At 40.3% G+C, this 13,129-nt stretch overlaps 1 protein-coding gene across 1 annotated transcript in view; it reads right to left on the reverse strand.

Moving 5' to 3' along the window:
• The window catches only part of LOC115105412 (opioid-binding protein/cell adhesion molecule homolog), a 399,656-nt gene that overhangs the window by 113,157 nt on the left and 273,370 nt on the right, over positions 1–13,129 (reverse strand). Inside the window, 1 exon segment of the mRNA XM_029627437.2 lies at positions 9,037–9,272. Coding sequence (XP_029483297.2) covers positions 9,037–9,272 — 236 coding nt within the window.

The following is a 13,129-nucleotide window of genomic DNA, read 5'->3' on the forward strand; positions in this document are numbered from 1 at the left end:
CAAGGTGTGGGACTCTAACCCGGAAGCTTACAAGAAATCCTGCTATGCCCTGCGACGAATCATCAATCAGTCAAAGCGTCAATACAGGGCTAAGATTGAATCATACCACACCGGCTCCGATGCTCGTCTTATGTGGCAGGGCTTGCAAACTATTAAAGACTACAAAGGGAAGCACAGCCGCAAGCTGCCCAGTGACACAAGCCTACCAGATGAGCTAAATCACTTCTATGCTCGGTTTGAGGCAAGCAACACTGAGGCATGCATGAGAGCATCAGCTGTTCCGGACAACTGTGTGATCAAGCTCTCCGTAGCCGACGCAAGACCTTTAAAACAGGTCAACATACACAAGGCTGCGGGGCCAGATGGATTACCAGGACATGTGCTCCGGGCATGTGCTGACCAATTGGCAGGTGTCTTCACTGACATTTTCAACATATCCCTGATTGAGTCTGTAATACCAACATGTTTCAAGCAGACCACCATAGTCCCTGTGCCCAAGAACACAAAGGCAACTGGCCTAAATGACTACAGACCCGTAGCACTCACGTCCGTAGCCATGAAGTGCTTTGAAAGGTTGGTAATGGCTCACATAAACACCATTATCCCAGAAACCCTAGACTAACTCTAATTTGCATACCGCCCAAACAGATCCACAGATGATGCAATCTCCATTGCACTCCACACTGCCCTTTCCCACCTGGACAAAATGAACACTTATGTGAGAATGCTATTCATTGACTACAGCTCAGCGTTCAACACCATAGTATCCTCAAAACTTACCACTAAGCTAAGGATCCTGGGACTAAACATCTCCCTCTGCAACTGGATCCTGGACTTTCTGATGGGCCGCCCCCAGGTGGTGAGGGTAGGGAGCAACACATCTGCCACGCTGATACTCAACACTGGAGCTCCCCAGGGGTGCGTGCTCAGTCCCCTCTACTCCCTGTTCACCCACGACTGCATGGCCAGGCATGACTCCAACACCATCATTAAGTTTGCAGACGACACAACAGTGGTAGGCCTGATCACCGACAACGATGAGACAGCCTATAGGGAGGAGGTCAGAGACCTGGCGGGTGGTGCCAGAATAACAACCTATCCCTCAACGTAACCAAGACTAAGGAGATTATTGTGGACTACAGGAAACGGAGGACCGAGCACGCCAACCATTCTCATCGACGGGTCTGTAGTGGAGCAGGTTGAGAGCTTCAAGATCCTTGGTGTCCACATCAACAACAAACTAGAATGGTCCAAACACACCAAGACAGTAGTGAAGAGGGCACGACAAAGACTATTCCCCCTCAGGAAACTAATAAGATTTGACATGGGTCCTGAGATCCTCAAAAGGTTCTACAGCTGCAACATCGAGAGCATCCTGACTGTTTGCATCACTGCCTGGTACGGCAATTGCTCGGCCTCTGACCGCAAGGCACTAGAGGGTAGTGCTTACGGCCCAGTACATCACTGGGGCTAAGCTGCCTGCCATCCAGGACCTCTACACCAGGCGGTGTCAGAGGAAGGCCCTAAAAATGGTCAAAGACTCCAGACACCCCAGTCATAGACTGCTCTCTCTACTACCGCATGGCAAGCAGTACCGGAGTGCCAAGTTTAGGACAAAAAGGCTTCTCAACCGTTTTTACCCCCAAGCCATAAGACTCCTAAACAGGTTATCAAATGGCTACCCGGACTATTTGCATTGTGTCCCCCCCCAACCCCTCTTTTTACGCTGCTGCTACTCTCTGTTTATCATATATGCATAGCCACTTTAACTATACATTAATGTACATACTACCTCAATTGGGCCAACCAACCAGTGCTCCCGCACATTAGCTAACCGGGCTATCTGCATTGTGTCCCACCCACCACCCGCCAACCCCTCTTTTACTCTACTGCTACTCTCTGGTCGTCATATATGCATAGTGACTTTAACCATATCTACATGTACATACTACCTCAATCAGCCTGACTAACCGGTGTCTGTATTCAACCTCGCTACTTCTATAGCCTCGCTACTGAATATAGCCTGTCTTTTTACTGTTGTTTTATTTCTTTACCTACCTTTTGTTCACCTAATACATTTTTTGCACTATTGGTTAGAGCCTGTAAGTAAGCATTTCACTGTAAGGTCTACACCTGTTGTGTTCAGCGCACGTGACAAATGAAGTTTGATTTGATTTGAGCACACAGATGAGCTTCAAAGAGATGGTTTCTGACAGTTTGTGCAGAAATTCTTCAGTTGTGCAAAGCCACAGTTTCATCAGCTGTCCAGTTGGCTGGTCTCAGATGATCCCACAGGTGAAGAAGCTGGATGTGGATGTCCTGTGCTTACACATGGTCTGCGGTTGTACTGTCACATATCTAAAACAATGTTGGAGGTGACTTATGGTAGATAACATTCAATTATCTGGCTACAGCTCTGGTGGATGTTCCTGCAGTCAGCATGCCAATTGCACGCTCCCTCAACTTTTTAGAGTGGCCTTTTATTGTCCCCAGCGCAAGGTGCACCTGTGTAATGATCATGCTGTTTAATCAGCTTCTTGATATGCCACACCTGTCAGGTGGATGGATTATCTTGGCAAAGGAGAAATGCTCACTAACAGGGATGGAAACACATTTGTGACCAAAATCTGAGAGAGTAAGCTTTTTGTGTATCTGGAACATTCCTGGGATCTTTTGTTTTTGCTCATGAAACATGGGATCCAACACTTTATACGTTACCTTTATATTTTTATTCAGTGTAGAATGACTAAGAATTCCTCAAGAGATAATAACTTCCATTTCAGATGTTCCAGGTTCAGAAGCATGGGTGAAAGTTACAGCTATGAAATCTTACTAAGAAACACAAGTGAATGTTAGGAATTGCCAGGGCTTCCTATAAAGTCTGTATTTTCTGTGAAAGTGGCATTATTATCTTGTGAAAACAAACAGGGATTCTCTCACTTCTCTCAGGTTTAAATGGTTGAGAGATAAATGTAGTCAAATGCCGCCTCTGCAATAATAACAACCTTGGTCCCCTTTGTAAGTATAAAACCTTGTTACAATACTTATTTGTGTTCTCTACCAAATTAAAAGTTTGAGGTTAAATCCAAGTTTCAGGTTTCTGTCTGGGGCTCCTGTACATTCTCCTTTGTTACTTATACCCTATTGAATTACTTCTGATCGATATCACAGATGGGTGTTTCTGGAAGTGCATGCAGGTTTTCGCAAAGATATGGTTTTCCAGTTGGCGTCATTCTCAACCAAAATAGATGTAGCACTGACATTACAGCAATATCTAAGCTGATCATAATCCAGAGTAGTCTTTACCAGCAGATGTTTAAATGTTGGTTAAAACACCCATTTGCAGAAAAACATGTTTTAATGGAACTCAGCATAAGATCTATATATACGCAGTAATTATGAAGGAGACAAGAACAATCCTACTCTTACCTCTTCCCTGTGGTGTATAAATAGGCAGGATGCCAGAGAAGGTGGTGCGGAGAGAAATGTGATAAAAAACAACAACATCTGTGAAGCATTTCATGGCTAAACACAGCATGAAATATTAAAATGTCCTGGCACCCATGAGTCACCTTTGCTCTCACATGGCGTTCCTCAGAGCGCTGCTCTCCATTGAAGTCTCTTTGGTTCATACGATAAGAGCCCCCCGACAAGTTCAGCCATGTTGTACCCACCAACTTAAGAGTTGTGCCGTATCTGAGAGGATCACGTTTAGGACGCATATGAAGTATAGGCGAAAGTCTGCCATCAGAAAACACAGCAGTTGGGAAAGCTGATTCCTTGTGTGAGAGTTGTTTTTCTCTAGGCAGGGGCTGCGGAACTGACCTTTTAGGACCTTTCTTCCCGGTCAAACGTCCATGCAGCCTTCCAACCATTTGTTCTCAATCAGTTTCATGGGGATATGCATTTAGATCATCTTGAGTTATACAGTGTTGATTCAAAATAACCTAAAGTGTTGTTTTGAATGATGTACAGTGAGTGAATTTTAGAGCAGATTCAGGTTAAACTGTAACATAGCCTACCTGTGTATTTTGCCTAGCAGTGTGCGCTGTTGAATTTTGGCCACATGAGAGAAATATGTGGTGTTTTTGTAACGTTATACTATGCTATTATATTCAGTTCTGTTAGTGCCTTCAGAAAGTTTTCATCCCCCTTGACTTATTCCATATTTTGTTTTGTTAAAGCCTGAATTCAAAATGGATAAACATTAGAACTGCCTGGTCTTTCAGCCTATAAGTACCCGCAAGAGAAGGTTGAGAACGTTGAGAACGTTGCCGGGCGTTCCCTTTAGCATCAGATGTATATCTACCCGCAAGGGTTGATATGTTTTGTATAATTCTACACGTCCTAGTGAAAAACAAAGGCCTAATGTTTTGTATAATTCTACACGTCCTAGTGAAAAACAAAGGCCTAATGTGTTGTGTAATTCTACACGTCCTAGTGAAAAACAAAGGCCTAATGTTTTGTATAATTCTACACGTCCTAGTAAAAAACAAAGGCCTAATGGCCTTATGTTACTAGTATTTGCTTAGAACCCAGAGCAATGCCACCGGGTGAGTGGTCATGTGAGTGGTCATACCCACCACTGCGACCTGTACGTTCTCGTTGGCTGGCCCTCGCTTCATACTCGTCGCCAAACCCACTGGCTCCAGTTCATCTACAAGACCCTGCTAGGTAAAGTCCCCCCTTATCTCAGCTCACTGGTCACCATAGCAGCACCCACCTGTAGCACGCGCTCCAGCAGGTATATCTCTCTGGTCACCCCCAAAACCAATTCTTCCTTTGGCCGCCTCTCCTTCCAGTTCTCTGCTGCCAATGACTGGAACGAACTACAAAAATCTCTAAAACTGGAAACACTTATCTCCCTCACTAGCTTTAAGCACCAGCTGTCAGAGCAGCTTACAGATTACTGCACCTGTACAAAACCCATCTATAATTTAGCCCAAACAACTACCTCTTCCCCTACTGTATTTATTTTGCTCCTTTGCACCCCATTATTTCTATCTCTACTTTGCACATTCTTCCACTGCAAATCTACCACTCCAGTGTTTTACTTGCTATATTGTATTTACTTCGCCACCATGGCTTTTTTTGCCTTTACCTCCCTTATCTCACCTCATTTGCTCACATTGTATATAGACTTATTTTTCTACTGTATTATTGACTGTATGTTTGTTTTACTCCATGTGTAAATCTGTGTTGTTGTATGCGTCGAACTGCTTTGGCCAGGTCACAATTGTAAATGAGAACTTGTTCTCAACTTGCCTACCTGGTTAAATAAAGGTGAAATAAATAAATGAAAATGTGCTAAATGCATGGACAGCACAGATATTCTTGGAAAAGTGACATTTGGAAATAAAGTGCCACCTCTTGAATGTTGAGTTATTAGACAAAGGTAACTTCCACAGAAGCTGCAGAATATGCTGCTTCTGATACTATACAGAAACATTTGACCTGCATGTGACTCTGAAGGAGGATTTGATAAAGTGATGCTCCTTTCCCTGCATCTGTCAATTACAACTTTGGTATAGGTGTATAGGTATAGGTTTAGGTGTAGTTTGTAGTTTAGGTGTAGTTTGTTTCCCGCTCATCAACTTGGATAGAATCAAGTTTAGGTTTTGTATTATTCTAAAGGCTTACTGCAACATATTCATTTCCCTTACAATAAATATGATTAGTAAATAAAACAGTCCCGTAACAGATTATTTTACGTAAAACATAAAAGAGAATGGTATCAACCCACAAGGCGCACAATGAAATGATTAACATGAGCACTAACACTGATAAATATAGGCATAACAAAAACTCATCATTACACTATTGTTGTTATAGATTATATCAACCTCTTTATCATTCAGTTAGGCCCAATTTAAATTGCAAGTAATTTGCACAATTATCACCCATTCATCCATTTGTCATTCATTCAGTGGGCTGGCATCGTTTGCTTCCCTTCACTCATCAACTCGGATAGAGTCAAGGATATGTTTTGCATTATTCTAAAGGCCTATTGCAACACGTAGCATGTTTTAGTTTCCCTTACAATACATTCAACTAGTAGATAGAGTTATAGAAATTAAAACGGTCCCATAACAGCTTATTTTTACAAAGTAAAACTTAAAAGAGAATGATGTCAACACACATGGAGCACGGTCAAATTATTTGCTATAAACATGAGTGTCAACACTGATATATAGGCATAACACAAACTCATCAATATTGTCTTCCTAAATTAAATCAACCTCTTCACCCTCCTTATCATTGTTAGGCCTAATTTAAATTCAATTGTTAAGTAAAGTGCATGATTATCACCCATTCATCCATTTGTCATTCATTCAGTGAGGAGAGAGAGAGACGCATTAGCACCTGGCTAGGTACCAATGTCCCACATCGCGTCATTTTGGGTTAAGTTGGGAATAGGTGTGGGGGAAAAAAGAGGAAAAATGCTCTAAATACTTTTCTGATTGTGATTTCAAAAATCTGACAAACGAGCAATGTAAAATACAAAACATTTAGGAAAAGTCAGGGAAGGAGTAGGACGTAGCTTTTGGTATATTTTTTTAAATGTACAAAATCAAACATCAGTAGCCGTTTGTGGTTCTGATGTTATTGATTTTTTGTCTCGCCCATCTATAGACAATACCCCATAATGACAAAGTGTTTTTAGACATTTTTGCAAATGTATTAAAAATGAAACACAGAGATGTCTCATTTACATAAGTATTCACACCCCTGAGTCAATACTTTGTAGAAGCACCTTTGGCAGAGTCTTTCTGGGTAAGTCTGGGTAAGAGATTGCTTTCCACACCTGGATTGTGCAACATTCGCCGATTTATTATTTTCAAAATTCTTCAAGCTCTGTTAAATTTGTTGTTGATCATTGCTAGACAACAATTTGCAGGTCTTGCCAAGATTTTCAAGTATATTTAAGTCAAACTCGGCCACTCAGGAACGTTCACTGTATTCTTGGTAAGCAACTCCAGTTTGTATTTGGCCTTGTGATTTTGGTTATTATCCTGCTGAAATGTGAATTAATCTCCCAGTGTCTGGTGGAAAGCAGAGTGAACCAGGTTTCCCTCTAAGATTGCTTGTGCTTTGCTCCATTCTGTTTCTTTTTTTATACTGAAAAACGATTACAAGCATACCCATAACATGATGCAGCCACCACCATACTTGAAAATATGGAGGGGGTACTCAGTAATGTGATGTATTTGATTTTCCCCAAACATAACATTTTGTATTCAGGACAAACAGTTAATAGATTTTTCTTTTTTTTGCAGTATTACCTTGTTGCAAACATGATGCATGTTTTGGAATATGTTTTATTCTGTACAGGCTTCCTTCTGTTCTGTAATTTAGGTTGCTAATGTGGAGTAACTACAATGTTGATGATCCATCCTCTGTTTTCTCACATCACAGTCATTAAACTCTGTAATTGTTTTAAAGTCACCATTGAGTTCATGGTGAAATCCCTGAGCGGTTTCCTTCCTCTCCGGCAACTGAGTTAGGAAGGACACTATGGTGTTATCACTATGGAGCATCCCTCTCTCTCATGTGGCTTGTAATGTGAAGCAACGTCAAGTTAGCAATACATTTGCCTTCATAAAGATACATCGTTGGTAGTTATTTTACTCACGTATAGACATCTGATTACACGGCAAACACCTGTATCTTTGTATTGACTGGGTGTATTGATACACCATCCAAAGTGTAATTAATGAATTCACCATGCTCAAAGGGATATTCAATGCCTGTGTTTTATTTGACCCATCTACCAATAGGTGTCCTGCTTTGCGAGGCATTGGAAATTCTCTCTGGTCATGCGCAGTATCGACCCGGACATGTGCAGAAGGTTTGGGACCTTCAGCGCTCAGATAAAAAGGTCAGAGAAAAGGTCGGATCCGCAGCCACTCCGTTCTCTTTATCTTAAAACAAGCACCTTTACAATCTGATAGTGAAGTGTGAAAATATAATAAGGTTTTTTAAATCTGTAATCATTTAAATCTGTAAATCAAGCTTCAATAACAAACAATAATAATATATTAATGATATATTATGAAGAGTAATCATACGGTGTAGCTGACATTCTCATCAATGATCTGTTAATTACAGTTGGAAAAAACTATTTAAGTACACTAATTTGTTCTGGGTTCACAGACTGAACAATTGTTTTAATCTGCATGCCACTGCTAATTAGAGAACATCTAATATTTAAAAAAAAAACATGCACTGGCTATTGAAATGTTTCCTGTAATTAGTGGCAGGGCTAAATTCAAAAGGTTAATGAATAACAGAATACATTGTTTTCTTAGCAAAATGCTGCATTTCCAAACAGGACAATAAACAATTCTTGGTGACTCTTGAGCAAGAAATACCTATTGCCGAATTATGTCTAGTCCAGCAGTTATCAGTTTTATGATTGCATACTATTGTCTGTTGTAGCGTTGGTCCCTTTCTAAATGCAAGATCCTCTCATCGTTAGTTCATCTTGTTCAGTTTTAATTCAATGTTAAATGAGTGTGTACATGTTCTGTACCCCAAAACCCGACAAAGGGCAGTGGTGCTAATGGTTTTAGGAAACTGAGCGTGAGGGAAATTGATTTCACTGTAAATTATAACAAAAGTCCAGGTATCGACAGATGATTTAGCATAGTCCTTGCTCTGAAACTGGGGCACGGTTATCCAACTGGCTGGGCCCGCAAATCAATATCTATCAACGACCTGAAATGAAACCTAGATTAAATCCCAATTAATCTAAGGGAGTCACGTTTGGCGAGTTCCAGTTAATTACATCATCCTGGCAAAGGCTTTTCTTCTCTTTACCTATCATACCTCCCCACCGGTTAAGTCAAAATGATCACAGCCACGAGTTTCAAATATTTCATCTGTAAATTCACCACTAAAGTCAGACTACCATGCAAAGACCGTGATATCAATCAGCCCTGTAAGTCTAGATGACAACTTGACTAAACTCTAATCGCAAACCTCAAGAGAACTATGGAAAATGGGTTGAATCTGACTGAAGAAAAAGTGCAGTACCTTGAACAATGAGATGCACTTTGGACGATTTGGGTTTGTTGCTCATGAGGATGGAGCACACGTAGGGCCCCTCGTCGTGTACATTCACGTTCTGGATCTTTATGCTGTACTCTGTCACGGGTGTGTTGTCCATTCGGACAACGCGAGGGTCCAGAGACCACTTGTCAGTGCCCGCATAAAGAATGGTGGTGCGATTGAGCCAAGCCACCCGCGATACCTTGCTGTCCACAGTACATCTGTGAGATAAAGAGAGAAACAGAGAGAGAAGAGGATGAGTGTTAAGCATTCCAGCATATTTTTACAGTGTTCAATCGTGTCCATTCTATTGTAAAGCACAATTGAGTGATATTCATTGACTGATAATATTGTGTGAGGATGTGGCTTTTGTATGACTTTTTTGATAAAGTTAGACCTTGTGCACTATTATACAATATAATGTTCTTCAACACTGTTGCTGGGGCCCCACATGATGCGCATGCTTTTGTTTCAGACCATGCGCATGCTTTTGTTTCAGTATTTGAATCAAGGCACCAGGACCTTGATAAAAGAACTGACCACATAGAGAGGATAGCTCTCAATGAGGCTATACATCCACAATAGACTTTGGAACAAGGACTGTGTAATTACACATTCACTTACTGAAGGTTATTCCACCTGTGTAACTACTGATGTTATTACACATTTTCTTGTTCCACTGTGTAACTAATGTTTTGTAATTACACGTTTGAAAGTCACCTGTGAATTACCATGTTAATAAATCAAACCAAAATATGACCTTGTTACATGTAACTAATATACAAGGTGCCACTACCATTGAATGCACATGTACTAACAGGGTTGATAAATAGACTAGGACCTGGTGAAAACAATTGTAACCAGGCACATCCTATCATTAACAACCAGTCATTTTAAATTAGTTTATTTCTATGTTATGACCTGGTTCAAAGGCTATACAGAATCAAGTGTAATGTAAGAACGATATAGTTACATAGGATATACTTAATTATCATGTACAGTACCAGTCATTTGTACTATTATCTATATTGTAGAATAATAGTGAACACATCAAAACTATGATATAACACATATGGAATCATGTACTAACCAAAAAAGTGTTAAACAAATCAAAAATATATTTCATATTTGAGATTCTTCAAAAAAGCCACCTTTTGCCTTGACAGCTTTGCACACTCTTGGCATTCTCTTAACCAGCTTCACCTGGAATGTTTTTCCAACAGTCTTGGAGTTCACACAAATGCTGAGCACTTGTTGGCTACTTTTTCTTCACTCTGCGGTCCAACTCATCCCAAACCATCTCAATTGGGTTGAGTTCAGGTGATTGTGGAGGCCAGGTCATCTGATGCAGCACTCCACTGTTAGTCCAGACAAGGCCTGGACTAACAATTGAGAAAACAAGATTATGTTTTGGGATCTGATGGGGTACAGCAGTTGAACTAAGCTCATGCGGTATTCATAAGTAACATTCTTCAAGAATCAATGAGTATGTATAATTTAGAAATGGATATACCAGTCGCAGATTGTCATTTTCAGTGAGTTATAACCTATATTTTAACTATACTTGCACATGTGTCCATTGATTGGTGGTAAATGTTTGCTCATAAATTCATTTTATTCACACTTAACACCAAATTACATACATGAGGCTTAATTAGAAGTGATTCATGCATTCTATGGAAATAAAACATATGCTTAGCATTTTACAAATGAATTCTGTCACAATTACCATGGTACATTGCCTTAAATGTCAGCACCTGTGCAAAATTCCTATTTACACTGGGAACCTAAGCCAAGTCCGATTTGTATCTCCTTGGTATTCTCCGGTTGCCAGGCCCTGTGGAAAAGCCCAGTCGAACCATGTATTTGAAAAAGAGAGAAGCCTAACAAACAAACAACGTGATTTAAATTCAGGACAGATTATTGGATCATAACCTCCGTGCCTAACCTTCAATGAACTTCAGTGGAGGAATATCATAACGCTCATAATTCCATTTCCACTTCCACTGCATACTAAACAGGGACAGAGGAGAACAAGAAAGGGAAGGATGGGAATACAGCTACAGTGGTGTATCTGACAGTATTTGCAGACAGATATCAAAACTATTGGGGAACTGTACTTCTGTACAAAATTGCAATGCAAATCCAAGGCTAAAGGTTAATGTATGTGATTGAAGTGTTACCTAAGGAAAAGCAAAAAAACAATATTCACCAGTATAACAAAAGTCATATATTTTGACAAAAGGCCAGCAACCAGAAATACAGCCTTATAGGATTGTTTTAGTGCAGTGACTCTTCGTTAATTTTGCAGTCTCTCATCATATCATATTTGTTCTGAAAAATTGGTTATGCATTTATTTATCTGACAGGATACATAACGGACTATGGATTCCCATTATGATCTGTAGATTGTAGAGCATCAGCAATTCCCACAAGATTCATTAGTCAACTGCCACTCTGTTGGCATGCAGTTACTAAGTCGTCTTTGTTGTAATCAATCTTCTAGTTTATTTCATGAAGTTAAAGAAGTTCGACTAGATGGGCAGAGACAACAGTACCATCCTCCCGTTTCTCTTAGACTAGTTACTACTACCCTTGCTGTAAAAGTTTGTTCCATGTTACAGTTAATGAAACTGGCAGTAAGTGTTTATTGAGTTGAATATGAACAGAGCAGAGATCTCCAACGTTGGTCCTGGTGAGCTACTGACTATACAGGCCTTCAGTCAGAACCACGATTAGTTTAATCAGAATACAACATTTCCTCTTCTTGTTATTGAAATACTAATGTATAGCCACTCAAGTCGTTCAATTTTTTTGACTGAGAGACTTCACATTTATTGTTAATCTAAATAACGTCACAATTCATTTTCAAATCAGCTACATCACTAAGTGACCATTTTAAACATGAAATTAAATGTTGAGTTTGCGCATACCCAAAGCGATCAGCTATACTGTAGATCTGAGAAAACAACCAAAAAATTGCTTTGACTCTTGGAATAATATCTCGTCCGAACGACTTGGTTGTTTGAACAACGTCATTGATTGTTTTGTCTAATTAGGCCTAATTTGTTATGCAGCAACAGTGACCGTTGCTGCAGCCATTAATTCAATGATTATATCCATTGATATGATTATTCATTAAAAGCTATTTGATAGGTCTGCTTTTGAATGCATGTAAGTGAGCCAAGAAGATCTCAGTTTTACCAATTTCACTTCAGATTCGGATGTTTATCCACATTTCTCCAAATGGACAATTTTCAAGTTGATCCAAATGTCACATTCCGAAGTGTTTTTGACACCCTGGGTTGCTCCCCCTGCTCAGCATCGTCCTTCCGAGGGTTGTGGGGTTACTCTTCCTGCTCAGCATAGTCCTCCCGGAGGTCGCGTGTTCGATCCCAGTGGTAGTGATACCCTATCCCAAACCTTAACTCTTAACTAAGGCATTCGGAATTAATAAAGGATGACGCTGAGCAGGGGGGAGAAGTAACCCAGGGTGTCAAAAACATTTTCACATTTTACATTTGGAGCAACTTCGAAATGTGACGTTTTACTACGACGTATTAATTGGGGAATGGACCCTACAAGAAGTCGAAGGCATTCCACAAGGATGCTGGCCCATGTTGACTCCAATGCTTCCCACAGTTGTGTCATGTTGGATAGATGTCCTTTGGGTGGTGGACCTTTCTTGATACACGCAGGAAACTGTTGAGCATAAAAACCCCAGCAGTGTTGCAGTTCTTGACACAAACTGGTGCGCCTGGCACCTACTACCATACCCCGTTCAATGGCACTAAAATCTTTTGTCTTGCACATTCACCTTCTGAATGGCACACATACACAATCCATGTCTCAAGGCTTAAAAATATCCTCTTCATCTACAATGATTGAAGAGGATTTTACAAGTGACATCAATAGATGGATTCACCTAGATTCACCTGGAAAAACCAGGTATTCTTAATGTTTTGTATACTCAGTGCAAACTGCTCTTCCTTCAAAAAACAAGGCATGAAATTATGATCAATTATTTATTGGGTGTTCAGCAGTGTTGGATGTGTACACATTCTCACTGCATCTTACT

This window comes from Oncorhynchus nerka, linkage group LG22, assembly GCF_034236695.1.
Source record: "Oncorhynchus nerka isolate Pitt River linkage group LG22, Oner_Uvic_2.0, whole genome shotgun sequence".
Taxonomy (NCBI): Eukaryota; Metazoa; Chordata; class Actinopteri; order Salmoniformes; family Salmonidae; genus Oncorhynchus; species Oncorhynchus nerka.